The 16811-nt window shown below is 37.8% G+C and overlaps 4 protein-coding genes across 15 annotated transcripts in view; all 4 read left to right on the top strand.

Annotated features, from left to right (window-relative positions):
• LOC112556888 (low-density lipoprotein receptor-related protein 4-like) overlaps positions 1-16811 on the top strand; it is a 260038-nt gene that overhangs the window by 123941 nt on the left and 119286 nt on the right. The window lies entirely within an intron of this gene.
• LOC112556893 (low-density lipoprotein receptor-related protein 4-like) overlaps positions 1-16811 on the top strand; it is a 111344-nt gene that overhangs the window by 34027 nt on the left and 60506 nt on the right. For all 4 annotated transcript variants that reach the window (XM_025226326.1, XM_025226325.1, XM_025226324.1 and 1 more), the window contains one exon: positions 13737-13905. In XM_025226326.1, coding sequence (XP_025082111.1) covers positions 13737-13905 — 169 coding nt within the window. The remainder of the gene's footprint in view (positions 1-13736; positions 13906-16811) is intronic.
• The window catches only part of LOC112556894 (low-density lipoprotein receptor-related protein 4-like), a 47767-nt gene that overhangs the window by 14744 nt on the left and 16212 nt on the right, over positions 1-16811 (top strand). For 5 of the 7 annotated variants that reach the window (XM_025226335.1, XM_025226332.1, XM_025226330.1 and 2 more), the window contains one exon: positions 999-2833. The exons of 1 other annotated variant lie outside the window; for it this stretch is intronic. Coding sequence is in view for 1 of the 6 variants with exons in the window: in XM_025226330.1 (XP_025082115.1) it covers positions 999-1041 (43 nt within the window). In the remaining 5 variants the exon portion in view is untranslated. Of the gene's footprint in view, positions 1-998; positions 2835-16811 lie in introns of those variants that run through there. One more of the 7 variants, XM_025226327.1, reaches the window with a different exon arrangement.
• Positions 7266-13061, top strand: LOC112556909 (bone morphogenetic protein 1 homolog). 3 transcript variants are annotated; one of them, XM_025226361.1, is made up of 6 exons: positions 7288-7379; positions 10088-10153; positions 10788-10853; positions 11309-11493; positions 12165-12318; positions 12918-13061. In XM_025226361.1, exons 3-6 carry the CDS (start codon positions 10796-10798, stop codon positions 12929-12931), a joined length of 411 nt encoding a protein of 136 aa, XP_025082146.1. In that variant the 5' UTR covers positions 7288-7379; positions 10088-10153; positions 10788-10795; the 3' UTR covers positions 12932-13061. The 3 variants fall into 3 exon arrangements, with proteins under 3 accessions (XP_025082145.1, XP_025082146.1, XP_025082147.1); XM_025226360.1 differs by lacking the exon at positions 10088-10153 and having other exon boundaries at positions 7266-7379; XM_025226362.1 differs by lacking the exons at positions 7288-7379; positions 10088-10153 and adding an exon at positions 8888-9227.

The raw sequence follows: 16811 nt of genomic DNA, 5'->3' as shown, positions 1-16811 counted from the left end.
AAGACAGCAGTAGTTATACCAGCTTCACACCCTCCTGGTCCAGTCCGATTGTTTCTGGGTGGTGTTGCTGTGTTGTGATTGAGAATGTCAGTACAGTCCACTCTCCCTCCCTGCCCTTTGACACTGGACCACAGTGTCCCTCCTAAGTGCAGTCAGCCTGTGAAGGAAGTAAAGTCGTTGTGAGGCTTTCATGGTTGGGGACACTACATTGTTTACATGCTGAGTTTATTTGAGATGATGATACATTAAATCTGAAATAATTTCTCTGTTATCAAATGAGCGTATGCAAAAAGGCACACAAGTGTAATGCAAATGAATATATATATATAGCGAGTAGAGTATTTGTAAAATAAAACTCTCAAAGTTTTGATTTTCTTCTGTGATAGTTGCTACAAAAAGAACTTAAACGGCTTTATTAAATTGTGAGGTTATAAAATTTACTGTAAATTATTTTCTATTACAAATACATTTATTGCAGAATATGATGTTAGACAAAATCTCTAACGCTACCGTTTGCTCTATGGTGGTCGTTTACTAAAATATATTAGCAGTATTTTACAACAAATTCATTTAGAAAAAGTCATTTTTTCCTGGGTTATGTTAAAATTTTCTTTGTGTATGAATTAATATAAAATATGATTTTCCAGTAATTTTGTAATCAAAGTGCAAACATCTTTAAATATATAACTTATAGGTTTCATGTAGTCTCTCTAAATCGGAGTTGGTGAATGATATCAAAACTGTGACCGTTTGACTATTTTATTTTATTTATTTTCATGGAACCACATGCTGGTTGGCCATAGGCTTATAATTGAAGGGCACAAACACCGTCAGCACACATTAGCGTGTAATAATTCTAATTGTTTAATAACAACAATAATTTATTATCATTTACAACGTAATTCAAAATAATTAGTCTCCTGTACTTTGAAATCTGTTTGTATTATATATATATTTTTTTTTCATTCAGATTCTTCTATTTGTCTCTTTTCCTACAGGAGCGGACACAGCAGAGCCAGGGATTTCGTAAATCATAGATGAACAGCAAGCTCACAACAAGACTCTCTTCTTTCACTTGACGACTCTACGTTGTATTAATTGGTATAGTTGTGTCCTTAGTCACGTGTGATAAAGACTCTTCTGGCTTCAATGAACAACAAAACATTTACTATAGACCGAACCGCAACACGGAGCAATCGTTGTCAGCATCGTAAGGGGAGGGCAGCACGAAAGTGATGCTGACACCATTGCCAGGCAGACCTTTGACTGGAACCCTCAGGGGAAGAGGAGAGTTTGGAGACTAAAGAAGACATGAAAAAGAACAGTAGAGAGCGAAGCAAAGGACATCAGAACCTCATGGGCCAAACTGATGGGGGTTGCCGTATAGCTGGTCCGCTGGCGAGGTGTTGTTGTGGCCATATGATCCTCGAGGAATAACAAGAACGAATCGAAGCATTCTTTAAGGGCATGACCTGTTGCTAATGAGTAGAGTCAGGGTCTTTGGTTGTGAGAATTGTAAAAATTCATTTATGATGTTGTCATTTCCCCGAGCTTTGCTTTCTTCAAGCCTTTTTAGGCAATTGCCAACCTCACTCTCAGATACTTCAGTGTTCAGATAGTTATTGCTAGCTTCAGGTAAGTGCACAGGTAGATCAGTCTCAAATGTTTCATTACAAGAGTGGTTTATCTTATTAAACTGCTCTAACAGTTCATTGCAGCTTGGGATTTCCTTTTTTCGTTGTTATTCTTGTTTAGAGTGTTCCAAAATGCCTTTGGGTCCTTACATCTTAGATACCTAATTTTCATAAACCATTTTTGCTGCTTTTTTGTGTCTTTTCATGCGGCAGCTGGAGTAAAGCCATGGCTAAGTTATAGGCTTTTGACTAGAGACATAATATTTTTTCGGGTTGCTGGCGTGAGAGAATAGACCACAACTGCTAGCACTATCAGCATAATATTACATACCTCTTGGGTTAGTGCATCAATCTTGTCTGAGTCTACTTCCTCTTTTTTTGTAAAAACTCATTAACTTTATTTGTTAGCTGGCTAATCTTGTTAGAATCTAGAGAACTAATGAAGTCATCTTTCATTCAACTTTTCCATTTGGTATTGTAATCCTTCTTTACATTTTCCTCACTGAGAATCAGAAGTACTTTGGGTTAAACATTTTGTTTGGATAAAAGTTATGCTACATGCTTTATGTTTATAGTGCATCCTAGTTTTCTTTGTGCCTCTTCTTGAAAAGATTGTCTGTGTTTTTTTTGTTTTGGTCAAGTTATCATATAAGGGCAAATCATGCAAAACAAAATGTGAAATGGCACACCTAAAAAGCAAAATCATCATACACAATAGTAGTGTATCAACTAATTAACTGGCCATCTTTTTTTGTCTTGTAGTAGTATCAGCAGTAGTAAGATCCTTACCAAGTGATTTGTTTCTGTAATATTGGTTTCAATTCAGTGTATAAACACATTTTTTTGGTGATAAAATCATAAATCTAGGTTTTGGTAAAATGTTTCCATACACACAAGTGCCAAGTAATCAAAGTATATACAAACACCCAATTTACACATTTAATGTCAAAGATAATGGACCTTTTCAAATGTATAACACTTCACCTTCAATCAAGCCATGTGGCTTTCCAAAAACAAATAGGCTGATATAATATTAGCATAATTTGTTAGCAAAACCTATAGCCCAAATCCATCACACCAGACTACTGGTGCCAGTGTACATAAAATCCCACCATTTAAAATTAACTTGCCCAAATGTTGCAGATTTTTTAAAAAATAGTTCATTGACAGTACATTAGGCATTATTATAGTATGCAAATGGAAAAACGATATAACCTCAATACATGTTTTTTCAATGACATACCCATGCAAACTTAATGTTTCTTTTTGTGTAAGATGGAGAGTTTCTCAGATAATAATACTCAGATGAACTTCACAACCTTTAAGATCATTCCAAGCCTGAAAGAACTCATGTGACCCTCATGAGACCCTAGTGGGAAGAAAGTTGGAGCCCCAGTGGGATTTGAAATAGGGACCCTAAGGGGACCGTTTAGGGAATTCCCCGAGTTCCCTTGTTTTCCCACGAAAATTCGTATTTCCCACGAAAGACCCATCAACTTCCCCACTCCCACCCCTCTTTTGCTGCATCCCTCACCCTACCTCACACTTTTACTTCCACTGGTACACAGGCTGGCACACCATGAAGAAAACATTTAACAGCTTTTCAAAATCTCTTCGTTTCCTCACAACGCATAAATAGTAGGAAAGAGAGATCATTAAACAATTTTATTATTTACAAAAAAAACTATTTTATCAGTTTATATTATTTTTAAGCATTAAACGTGTTTTTGAACATAAATCAAGCATTCATCCAATTATTTACATAAAATTATACTCAATAATTTTTTTAATCCCATGAAACTTATTTTTGAAATAATTATTTATAACAAAAAGTCAAACAATTTATTTACATAAAAGATTGAAAAATATGACACCCAAAAATCGATCTATGAGTGGTGTAATCCCTGTAGAAGAAAAGAAAAAAGTCAGTTACAATATTTTGATTTTTGCTATGTGAGTAGAATTAACCTCTCACATAGATGAAATCTTAAGTCTTTCTTTATGCACTCAACACGGGTGGCTGATTTTGCCCCGCTCGTTTGTTTACTCTTATATACACATTGAGCTGATGCATTGTTGTAATTTTTAGGCCTTTACAGCTCGTGGTTTAAAAGATAAACTTAATAAATAAGATAGTTAAGGCTTTTATGAACACAATTATCTCCCTTACATGACGAAGGACGTACGTTTGAACGAAAGTCTCGCCGATATTCTACACTACCTGTCCTTTTAATACATTGTGAACATGCATCTGAAACGTCGAATGACAAAAGAAAGAACATCCCAGAGGATATTCCTGCTTCAGATAAAGGAGAATTTGACCATGAATGGTGTAAAAATGGTTTTCATCTGCTCCCGAATTTCGGGCCACGCCATTTTTGAAATGTGTAAAAAAAACTTTTTCCAAATTTCACTTCGTCGCTGTCAAATATGTCCATCAACCAAACTACATTCTCTACTTCGCTGGCAGCCGCCATTTTAACAGGCGCCCACGGTGGGCGAAGGGTTTCACAGAGTCTCCCAGTGTGTGAGCGAGCGCCCGCGTTACTGAACGCAGGGCAGGTGCCTTGCAGCACCATGGTACATCTCGCTTGCTCAACTCCCAGGGGAGGGGAACAAGAGACTGTCACGAGCCGCTATTTCCAGCGGACCAAAGGTGGCACAAAGGACTGCTCAGTCTCAAAGCTTTATTTACTGCTATACCCAACAGGTCCAGTTCCCGGTCCGAGAGAAGAGGTGCGAGCGCTGCCTTACGCCTGCTATTTGTACTGTACAGCTTGGGTACTACGTCATCCGCTATTTGTACTGTACAGCTTGGGTACTACGTCATCCGCTATTTGTACTGTACAGCTTGGGTACTACGTCATCCGCTGTTGCTGCCCGTCTCGCTCGGCTCGCGCGACCACGAGTAGGGTGGAAGGGGATGTGGGGTGGAGAGAACAGCACTGCCAGCAGTACACGCTGACTTAAACAAGCGCTCCCGCTACACTATATATAGTTTTTTTGAGACTCTTATAACCATAATGTATCAGTATAGTAGTAATTTAACAACACACACAATAATTATAGTTATAAACATTTTAGCGAACGACGACTTGATAGTCATGAATATTCATGTCTCGATATCGCAGATCGCGTAGCGCGCGCGTCACGAAGGCTGGCATTTATTTTAGAGATGCTTGCCAACGGGCAAACCAATGTTACAAATGTTTTTCCCAAGACTGACCCAAGGTTTTCCGAATCTTGTGTGTTTGCTGGAATATCACACGCGAGTTCGTCTGCTAAGATATTGCGGTTACTCGGCGAGAGGACAGAACGGTCGTTTTTCACTGGAATTTTTTAATTTTTATAAACATCAGCAAGACAGGTAGTGTTTTAAAGTAAGAAAAGAATCATTTACTTTTTCCTGATTGCTTCTTTCTGGTGCAATCGTAACTAAACATAATTTCAAACATTTTGGACAGTCGCCACAGCCTTCATTTTATATTCAGGACAAGTCTATGTATGGAAAGACATTCCTGCAAGGAGCTGGGGCGTGCGACAGCAGGTTGCTGCGTGTGTCGTGCAAATGAATAACCGTCATTACAGATAGGAAACAGGATACAAGACACTGGGTAGTGAATAGGGCAGCTAGGAAACCAAGCTAAAAAAAAAACCGGCTAAAACACGGTGAATTTATGTGATTCATTAAGAAAACACGGTAAAAACATGACATGCGCATAGCCTTACTTTAAGGTACAAAGTCTGATGAAAGTACACTAATGTTTTGCATGAATGTTTAACATGCATGGGTATGTTTATGTCAGTGAATGTCTGACATTGTGCTCCCTTTACTCCCGTGTACTGGCTAACGCTTCGTTCCGCATCAACAGAGTTTGTTTGAACTGATAGGCAGCGTACACCTAGAGCAAACAATGTAGGGGAGCTGTCTTTGCTTGTAAACCAGAAATACAAGGAAGTAACGCTCTGTTTGATTTCTGGCACAGCCATTTGTAATCAGCCATTTGTAATCAGCCATTTGTAATCAGCCATTTATAATCAGCCATTTGCAATCAGCCATTTGTAATCAGCCATTTGTCAGCAGCCATTTCGTCTTGACAATCACAGTGTCAGCTCCTGGGATTGCGCAAAGTTGTTGAATATTAGCAGTTTTGTTTGATGCGGATCAAACAGCTTGACTACCTACATAATTGCCAACCCTGGATGTGTAAAACGATTAGTGGAATGATGTCCCCGGTATTGTTGGTACAATCAAAATAGTTCTCATGGAAAAACCAGTTGTTATGTCCTTACCAGGAAGCTACCGGATATAGGCAATGGAATATATCAGATGTATCCATGTTTACCCTCTGAGGGTGCAGACAACTGCGACAGCCAGTAATGTTCACAACCCAAAGACCAAGATGCAGCCTCTGTTAGGCATCGTGAGGCTGGAGGAGATGACCAGCGTCCAGAAGGTTGATCTCGCCCTCGCCGATCACGTCGGCAATAACAGTGGGAGCCAGGCTACACGATGGAAGAGCAAGGAGAATGAAAATCATCGCCTGACACGTCTGGAAGAACTGAATGTTATATCGCGTGAATTGTTAAAATAAAATTCACTCGATTGAAAGCTTGAAGTGATCCAAAAGCAAACAATTTTTCTTTAAATTTATTTGACCAGTAAGATAATGAGAATGACAAAAATGACGACGCTGATGATAATGATGATAACAACGACTACAATAGTGATGACAAAAGTAATTATTGCTATTATTAACTATTATCTAATCCCAAAATGTCTTATATCACTTCGACCCTTTACCCGTTTTCATTTCCCAAAATTGCATGTGAGGGTACAATGAGACTCTGACTAGTCAATAAAGAAACGAGGAAGTAACTCTATCCGGTGTTACCTCTCTGTCCCCCTCTCCTTCACTTCTTGAGGTCAAATCAAAAGTGTGGTGGTAGGAGGTAGAGAGTGGGGAAAACATTCACCTTAAGAACTTTTAAAAAAACCCGACTACTCTACTTGCAGGACGCATACACTAGTTCCTAACACAGGAATAGAACAGTTAGTAAGTTCTCATTGTAGCTTTAGATAAACTTTGTATTAATTAGTGCGGCTGCTAATCTCTTTGCTTTTATTAACATATTTATTTGGATATTCAGCTTAAATTTTGCAGCAAAAGTAAAAATAAAGGTGGTGGAAAATATATAAAAAATAAGACAACACAAAAGTGTTACATTATCTAATAAAACTATTTTAATTTTTAGGCTTTTAAGCTCAGAATGTCTTTGGTGAATTTATTACTGATTTTTGTATGAAGCTGATAAAATACACTTAAAAATTTACAGTGATTTAGTTTATTAAAGTTTCAAGATTTATCTTAATATTATTGTATTAAATAAAGCAAAACTCTGTGGTCATGACTACAAGGAACTTAGCTTCCGAGTGTCAGGACTCCAGTCCCAACCCTTCCACCCTCGATTTCTCTAAACCCTTTTCATTGGGATTTTCATAGCCAAGGTATAAGCGCCAAATAAAGCTTGTTCAGCCGAGTGTGGAGTTGCCAGGGAAGTACTGGGCCCACAGCAAAGGTAACAGTAAACGATTGGCTGATTGCCTTTATTTAGGACGTGGATCACAAGTGTCTGTGGAGCCAAAGACCAGAAAGCTGTTGGAATCACAGACAAGAAGCCCTGCTCGCAAGTCCCTCAGTTTATGCTCAACTGGACAGGTTGGCATATCGATGAAAAGCGCAGGTAAGTTTAGTGATGAAAAATATTCAGAAGTTTTAGGAAGGTGTCTGTGTGTATGTGTTCAAAAGCTAAACAAGAAAAAGAAATAGAGAAACTGTTAATCCTCATCAATGCACATTATTGACGACTTTGCATTCGTGATAATGTCGGCAATGATTTTCTGGATCAAACGGTTGTCACGTTCAATGTTAGAAAGTAAATAAAGTAATACTCCTCCTAAATAAATGTTGAACATTTTTCTTTTTTATAATTTTCATGTAAATACTTGGAAAAAAGAAAACGAACAGAAATATCTCCTTATAAAGTTATTTGTACTTGTTTGGGTTATGTTCAGTGAAAAAAATTAGGTTGAGTGATTTGGTGTCGGGTTTTATTGTAGAATGACTCAGAAAGCAAGAGGTCGAGGTCAAGGTTATCATAAAACACTCGCTATTGGCGAAACATGCTTTACAGGCTAAACAAGAACAACATTTACTGACTTGTCCGTGGCTGCTCAAAGTCTGACGGTCTTCCTTGTTAATTATCGTCAGCACGACAATCATAACTAAGGTTCAAGGCATATTCAAGGATGATAAGTTTGTGGCGACTGTTTGAAAATTATATCAAGTTACGATTGCAGCGTACGAGAGCAAATGAGAAGAAATAAATAATTCTTTACTTTCTTTAATACCACTGTGAATTGCTTTTCATCCATTAGTAAAATACGACTGGAGAACATTTCACAGGGTAAAGTTAAAGGTAAAGGTCATCACCTAACCTTTTGAGGTCTTTGGAGTGTGGCTGTGAGGTGCTGCCTTACCTTCTGCAACCCTCTATGGAGTCAGGTACCCATTACCGCCAGATGGGTCGACTTGGGAAAGTTTGCTGTGTGTCATGGGATAACTTAAATGGCGAGGTACCAGTTACCCTATTTAGGGTCTAGGGTGGTTTGTTGGCAAGCCTAAGCACCCTGATGTAAGAAAAGGCAGGCGTATGTGCCAGTGTAACATGAGATAGAGGTGGGAGGGGAGACAACCCTCAGTGGTGACAGTAAATTTGGACGCCAGCGCTCTAACCACTCGGCTATCCGCTTCATAACTGACAAGATTCGCGCCGTTGCATCTAGTCTTACATGAAATATATCAATTAATGAAAGGGTGCACCTGGTGCGCACCATACAGAGCAGACAGAGATAGCTGTTTAAAAGGCATACTCAGCATGTGACAAAAGCTGTCCTGAGGTTCCTGTAGTCTGTCACCGCATACTCAGTATTCATAGGTATTCTCTCGCTCTCTTTCTCTTAACTCGCTCTCTATTCTCCCTCTCGCGCACGCATAGATCGGTGCACACGCACACACTCTACAGGTCGCAATTAACAATAGTTAAAAATGAAGTTAATAACGTAAAAACTTGATTTTGTCGTTTATTTGTTCTTTGTTTTGTTTTTTTCTTTTTGTTTTTTTGTTGTTGTTTTTTTTTGGGGGGGGGGGTGTTGTTTGTTGTTTGTTTGTTGTTGTTGTTTTTTTTGGGGTGGGTTGGGGGGGATTTTTGTTTTTTTGTATTTTTGGTGGTCGAATCACTATAAAGATGATTAATTTGTGTTCGAATCCACTTTATGGGTTGTCTGTCAACAGAAGTGTAATCAGCTCGCGTGGTAGTCGAATCGGCAATCGGTGGAATCGTATTGTGCTAACCGGGTGCCCACTAGTAGTGTTGTGGGACACGTCTCGCTGTGCTTAAGTGAATGAATGAATATGTAAGGGAGGAAACTACTGAAATATTCAGAATTGGCTCCAATATGGATTACATCCCTTTACCCTCTGAGAAAAAGGAAAACAAAAGTAGACCAAACAGATACTGTTATATTCGAAGGTAGGCAAGCTTGAGCTGATAAATGCACCATTTTAGCAGTAGTTAAATTACTCAATTATAAATTACTCTAATTGAGTAGATTACTCAATTCAAAATGGACTTGTACTCCAACAATCGTGAATTATAAGAAAATAATAAGTAATATTTAAATCCTAACGTCTATTCTAATAACATATATGTCATTGGCAGAATACGTTGGTATACATTGTATAAAAAATTTTTAGATCAACTTTTAACTTTTGGCCTAATTTCGATGTTCTTTCTCTTCCCATACAGTTACGATCTTTCATTATATTATGGAATGCTTAAAATTGTGTGTTTAGAGCAGTATAAATATGAAATATAATCCTATATCCAAAACTGCCATAAAAAGGCATGAAATGTGTAAAACAAAGTATGTGCTTTGTGCACGGACATTTAGATACCCGAAATAAGCAAACGGAAATCACCATAACGACTGCACCACAATGTATTTCGGTCATAGGTCACTTCACTCCAAAATCATTTCGTCCCACACCAGAAGTCAATTCGTCCCACGTAGCTCTATTTCGTCCAAAGACTAAAGGTCAAACATTTCTTTCTATTATCCTTCTGACTTACACCAGACAGCCCTGCGAAACTTGCATTTAATTACCAAAAGATATAAACTAGAAAAACTTAGAATATTTTATTACAATGAAGTAAGAAACTGCAAACATTTAAAATTTTTATGGTATTGATATAAATTTAAATCCTGCACAATATTTTAAAAAAATTATTCGATTTTATCTGCCGTTGACTATAATTTGCAGCTTTTTGATAAAACACCAAGAAAGATTCTTCAAGACAAGTGTGATTATCTGTCAGTAGTATTCTTCCAGTGTTCAGCATCTTCTTGGAGAACGTTATAGAAGACTCATCCGTAATCCACATCATTAAGATATAAAGTTAGTTTTTGTGCTTTATTTTTATTGGTTTTTAATGAGTGTCTTTAAATTTATTTTGTCCGTATTTGTATAAAATTGTTTTGGTTTGTGTAAAACTTAGTTGTTTTCCCTGTTTAAGTACGTGATTGTGTCTGTTATTCATTATTACTTTTTGAAGCGCTTGGTACCCAATCGAGCCACACATCCACACACACAAAGAAACTAAAAGCACAAAGCAGTAAAATTAGAGTTTTCGCTTCAAGAAACGTTAGTTTTGTACAGAAAAAAATAATGTTTGAATTAACAATATATAAAATACATTTTATTTGTTATCAAACACTTAGTTAGCCTTTCAATTAAATAAATCATAAATACACACGAAATTAGGCATGCTTGATGATTACCGTGTATAGGAAAATACAGAAATCTTGATAAATAATCACTGAAACTTCCTAAATTTATTCACGTCTTCTATCTTGTGGTGGTGTATGTATTTTTTTTTTTTTTTTTGGGTGGGGGTGTTCCATTACGTCTCTGTGGTACCCGAGCCAGTACCCGCCTGATCCATATTATTCCACATGTATCAGACTAAATCATCGGTAGGACGACTTTAAAACGGATAATCAGGTTATTAATGTTTTGGTTTTCATTTCAGCAAACGAGATGATCACTCCTCTTTTTTTGTTTTCCTTCACACTTGGAATTCATCAACAAGTGCAAGGTGATTACTAGTAAACTCAAGTTTAGAAGCGATTTGAAATTATGTAGAAATACACGTGTCTGTCTGTTTGCTTAAATGTATTTGGTTATTTTATTAATTAATTGAGTATTTTATCAATACCGACTGTCATATGTTAAAGTCAGCAAACAGTTTATATACACACACACACGGGTAAAACTACTAATAAAAACAAGTGAGCCGGATGTACGTGGTGTGCAATTATAAATATAAATATTATTATCATAAGTATTAGTAGCTGAAAAGGGTTATTATATTCTTCTCTTATCATTTCATCAAAGATATTAATGACTTTTCGCTTAAGGTTAGCTTAGTCTAAAATCTGTTTCCTAGCTTGTGGCGGTGAATACACTTCACTCACTGGTCTCTTATTGTAAAACACATGACTCTTTTTAAAATAATCCCTTTATCGTTTTAAATTGATATTTGTCTTCTAGCTTGTGGTGGTGAATATAATGCTTCGTACGGTTCCATTACGTCACCATTGTACCCGAGTCAGTACCCGCCTGATCAGGATTGTGTTTACATAATCAGAGCACCAACAGGATATCGGATAACCTTGACATTTCTAAGCTTTGAGCTGGCAGCTGATATTATTGACTGTAAGCAGGACTATCTACAGGTATAAATATAATTAAAGATTTAGATCTTTTAGTTTACTTACTGTAGCAACATGAGTAAATTCTCCAATGTGTTTTCCGATGATTCCAAAGTATTTGTTTTTCTCGCACTTTCTCGCGCATTCACGTCTGAGTTGATTGTTCACAAACAAACAAACAGGTTTTCGTCTATACTGATTCGATTAGAGCGTCGTTTGTCAAGGTTTGTTTTGTAATTAATGTCATTAGCATCTATGAAGAAAGTTGTTAAGGAACTGGTGGAGGCTCAATATTATTTACTTTAAATTAAGTAAAGATTAATACCAAATACTTTTTAAAAGTACACTTCCTCTGCTATTGACACGCTTACAAATATTGACAAGAAAGAAACAAATGTCAAATCGTGTGTATGTTGGGGACGGATACACATTGGTCACTGACAACACTCTTTGTCCCACAAGTGTTCTTTCTTACAAAAATTTGTAAGTGGGCTTTCTCTATGCGGGAGTTTGTACTTATTGGAAGGGAAAGGGTGATAACTCTTACAACACTCAGCCATCAATACATAAACATGACTATTATCCCAAATATCATATTAAAGCCATGAATGACTAAACTCTTCCTGACGTTCCTTGTTATTAGGGACATTTTTCTACAATAGTTCAACAAAATTTAACTTACGGTTCTTTTGTAGATTAGAGATGGCGGCTCAGGGACGTCTCCATCTTTGGGTATCTACTGCAACACCACAGGGTACACCAGACGATCGACATCAAACACCATGTGGATCAGATTCCGTTCTGACTCGTCTCAGTCCGCAGGTGGCTTCCATGCGAGCTACACTGCAGGTGGGAAAACCTAAATCTTCTGTACAATATGTCATGAATGTTTTATACCGGGTGGATACACACTTGTCACATGATCTGGTAGACGTATAATAAAAACTAAAGAAATTAAACTAAGAAAACTATTCAAAACATGATTCTACTTTCAAGAAATTAGGGTTATGTATAGCTATATACAATGTAAAATCATTTTATGAATAAACACATTCTTTTTCTTTGTTTAAATCACTCTACCGTCAAAAATAAACCCTAATGTGTAAGAAAACTATTCAAAACATTATTCTACTTTCAAGAAATTACAATGTTAACATATATGCAAACAATTTAAAATCATTTTATACAGAAAAACATTGTATTTCTTCGTCTAAATTACTCTACAGTCAACAACAAACGCTAAGCTGTAATGAAAGCAAAAGTAATTTTAACCACGGTAATTCTCCAAACTGTTTCAGGAACAATGAGCTTTATTTATATAGGCCTGTTCCTGTTTTCATCAAAATACACTTGCAAACTCTGCCAAACTGTAATCACGTTGCGTTTTGTTGCTATTATTATATTCTAACAGTATTTCAGCTGACTACAATTATTTCGATTGCCTGCAGCCATCATCCCCTAAAGTTTCTCCTTGTTACCGCATCTCTGCTATCGGGGTATCTGGGTGTTCACAACATAGACATCGACACGACCACCATTAATGAAATTCCTCTCAATGGACTACGAGACCCTACTGCTGTTGACTACGACCCGATGACTGGTCGTGTCTACTGGACAGACAATGTGGAGAAGACCATCCGATCAGCTAATCTTAACGGCAGTGATGCTCGACTTGTTCGCTATTTAGGATTGGGTAAACTTTTTCATTCAAACACAGTATTACACTATATAGATACAACATATAGAATAGATTACTTGACTCACGAGGTATCTGGATTAGTATTAGTATGTTAACGAGGCACCCTGGATACCTAGCCAAGATATGGAGTTAGTTTATTTGCATGCTATTTTAATCCTTCATTGTTTTGTAAGCTCTCTCGGCTTTTAGTTTCTTGCTACTTCGTAAGTTTGGTTTTTGTTTTTGTTTTGTTTGGTTTTTGCTTTCACTAAAATTGCTTTGTGTTGTTTGTCGGGGTGTGCGCTGGAGGCCCGAGTTGATAATTAGTGTTTATTAGGAATTTAATAAATGGCTCAAGTAGACTGGTACACAAAAAACCAATTTAAATTATTTACTATTTACTTCAAATTCTCAAAAAACCCCAACAATTTTGCTTTACAAAATGTTTAGTGTTTTCAACTTCCTCACGACAGCTAGCTCTAACTACTGTATTCAAATTTCAATATCTCTAAGAACTAAGAAACTTAAATAGCAAATGACAATGGAGATGGTTTGTTTAAAAATTAATAATTACAGTTATGTTTTCCAGCCTCTGTGCCAGACGGCCTGTGTGTAGACGCACTGTCCAGGCTCATCTTCTACACAGACGCAGGCAATAAAGTCATCGGCATGATCACCATGTACAGCAACACTCATCGAATAGTCATCAACTCCTCACTTGACATGCCGAAAGACATTGAGCTTGACAAACGCAATGGGTAAACATATTTAATTTAAAGATAGACTAATTAATTTAATGTAGAAGACAAGAATTCCTAAATAAATAAGAAAAATAGTTGATCCGGTGATAATATTTCAAAAAAGTAGATAGCATTATAGGCAGATTGGTCTTGTCCCAGATATCAGGTTTAGAAGAAAAAAGTACTAGAAAATGTACCCAGGGAACTGTCATAAAGAGTCATTGCGCAAAAGAGTTTAAAAGATGCACAAACCGTCACTAACAGATTAAATTGACAGGGGACGTAACGCTGCGCTGCCGACCAGTACCCCCACTCCATCCCCCATTTTTCATTCTTTCTCGTTGTCTAACAAAGTGCCTTTTGGAATGCTGCTAGCATTAGCTATACGAGTGATAGTTAATTTGGAGTTAAAGGGACATCTTAAAGATGATACAGAAATAAATACACCAATCAAATACACTCTACAACCTTTCCGTATACAAAGGATTTGTCTAGCGTACAAACACACGCCATGCACATTTATTTACACACAAACCCGTCTCTCTTAATGATATTATAAGACGTATAATGTCAAATGTAACCAAGTTAATTAAAATATTTGAAAGGCAATCATTTATACGCACATTTCATCGTACGGATATAAATACCAAACTAGGGTGATATACTGGAGCGACTGTGGCGCCACACCTACCATAGAGCGAGCCAACTATGACGGTACAGGACGTCAGACTCTGGTCTCAGGGGGCGAGTATCTCAACCAACCGAACGCCATCGCTCTCGACACAGTCCGTGAGATCTTTGCTCATTAGTCCATCCTTCATTATTTTTCCTTTCCTTTCTTATTTGGTCTCTGTGTTGTTATAATTTATGAAACATTTTAAATAATTCTTTGTAAGCATTTTCATTTTTATATGTAATGTTTTTGCGGATAAACAATTTTTGTTATAATTTCTTTATTTTGTGTGTGTGTGTGTGTTATCTCTCTCTCTCTCTATTCTGTTGATGTTCGCGTGCAGAGGGCAGACTGTACTGGGCAGATGGTGGCACACAGAAGGTAGGCTGGGTTGACCTGGAAGGGAGGAAGACTTCAGTGATTCTACAACAACCAGGATTAGTCTATCACGGCATGGACCTCTATCTCAATGACCTCTTTGTGACGGACTGGAGGTTGGTAGTGCTGTCACTTTTTATTTTTATTTCTATTCCGTATTACTGTCAACTATTTCTCTTCAGTTGACTTTATTGCAAAAATAAGTTTATTATTACCAGAATTGAAATTATGTTTCAATAAATACTTGCTTATATATAGGGATGAACCAGTTTTGTTCATTTTAAAATATGAAGTAACCTTTTTCAGCTTTCTAAATCTCAATCAGACGATAAAAACACACGTATTTCGATATGGCAAGGATGGCAGTAATAGAAGAAGCATTTTCTACCAACCCTCGAAATTAAATGACATCCGTGTCTACGCTGAGGAAATAGAAGATAAAGGTCAGTGGGCAGGTCACGTGTAGACAGCAGTAGTTTACCTGCAAACACACTGTACAGGCAAACACTGTCATGTGATGATAGGAAGGAACTACAACACGTTCAGACTTCTCACTTCCGATGTCTAAAGCTTGTTTTTTAATAAGGGGACAGCAGCGAACTCCCGGGTATGTCTACCCTTCATAATTCACATCTGGCTGCCTCATTGTTATTACAGGGCCCAACGGATGTGGAAGCAACAACGGTGGTTGTAGTTACATCTGTGTACCCACACCTGGCAACAGAAGTAAATGTCTCACTGAGGACGGAGGATCTAGTAGGTAACCTATTGATAGCTGGGAAATAGTTGGAAAGGAAATTATGTATCATAAAGAGCAGGAATAATATTTTGCTTTTTTTCATTTGCTGGTTCTTATAAGCTTAAAAGGAAAAATAGTTTATTGCCAGGGCAAGTTGCACATCAAAATCTTGCATTAAAAGTCCAGGGTCTTTGTCGTGGTTAGTGATTACTATCGAGAAAAGTTGCGAGCTGCAGTAGTCTCAGTCATTAGTGTAATGGACTTCCACGTGTGGGGTCCTGCGCGCAAGGATTAATTTGCACTCGCATGCACCCGTCCAGCATGCGTCCACACGCTCACTCCAAAACACTCCTCAAAATACAGATTTCAATATGAATAACGAATATAATGAAAGAAAAGATGTACATATATATACACATAACTACATAAAAGAATGGCTACAAGTATATCTTAAAACTTATCTCTCTGGTGTTTCTTCTTGATAATAATTCCACTGCTCACTATTCACAAGTTACAGTTCAGTCCTATGTAGACTTCAACGAGAGTTCACAAATTCCTGCTTATCAAAATTCACACTTCACAGTTCAGTCCCCACGTGGACTTTAACGTCTTCTATGATCCATAAGACGGACTCTCAGCGGCCGCTCACCAGCTCGCTACTTGGAGAAGTGACGTTCTCTGCCCCTCGCCAGACTTGGTTCCTTCTTCCGGTGCGTACTTCCTCCGGTGGCCTGGAGGTAGCAAGGTCTGGACGCAGGTGTAAGGGCGTTGCTCGCCTCAGGCGGTCCCCGGCCTTCAGCTGGACAAAGGGGTGTCGGGCTGTTACCCGGTTGTCTCCCTCTGGCCATGGTCTACTCGCGGCCGCTTACGTCAGGTTGTTGTTAGCTTCGACTGGCCACTGGTGATGAATAGTGGCGGCCAGACATTTGGCGCGCCAGTCGGGCCGATATGCCGCCAGCTTGACCAGTTCACTACTTTAATCATTGTAACAACATTACCCCCACCCGACTAACACACTAAATCCCCTACTACACAAAACGCCACAAAAGTACAAACATATTTTCTACAGTATGAAAGCTAAGTCTCTGGATAGCCTAATAAAGAAATATTAGCAAAATGATGTTAAAAAACTAT

This window comes from Pomacea canaliculata, linkage group LG2 (genome assembly GCF_003073045.1).
Source record: "Pomacea canaliculata isolate SZHN2017 linkage group LG2, ASM307304v1, whole genome shotgun sequence".
Lineage (NCBI taxonomy): Eukaryota > Metazoa > Mollusca > Gastropoda > Architaenioglossa > Ampullariidae > Pomacea > Pomacea canaliculata.
Note: the sequence above shows the minus strand (reverse complement) of the source record. Positions and strands in the feature narration are given on the sequence as shown.

Excerpts from the sequence above, each read along its gene's own strand:
- LOC112556909 (XM_025226360.1), top strand. Across the intron at positions 10,854-11,308 it reads AATTCATCAACAAGTGCAAG|CTTGTGGTGGTGAATATAAT; the intron begins GTGATTACTAGT and ends TTTGTCTTCTAG. Across the intron at positions 11,494-12,164 it reads GTAAGCAGGACTATCTACAG|ATTAGAGATGGCGGCTCAGG; the intron begins GTATAAATATAA and ends GTTCTTTTGTAG.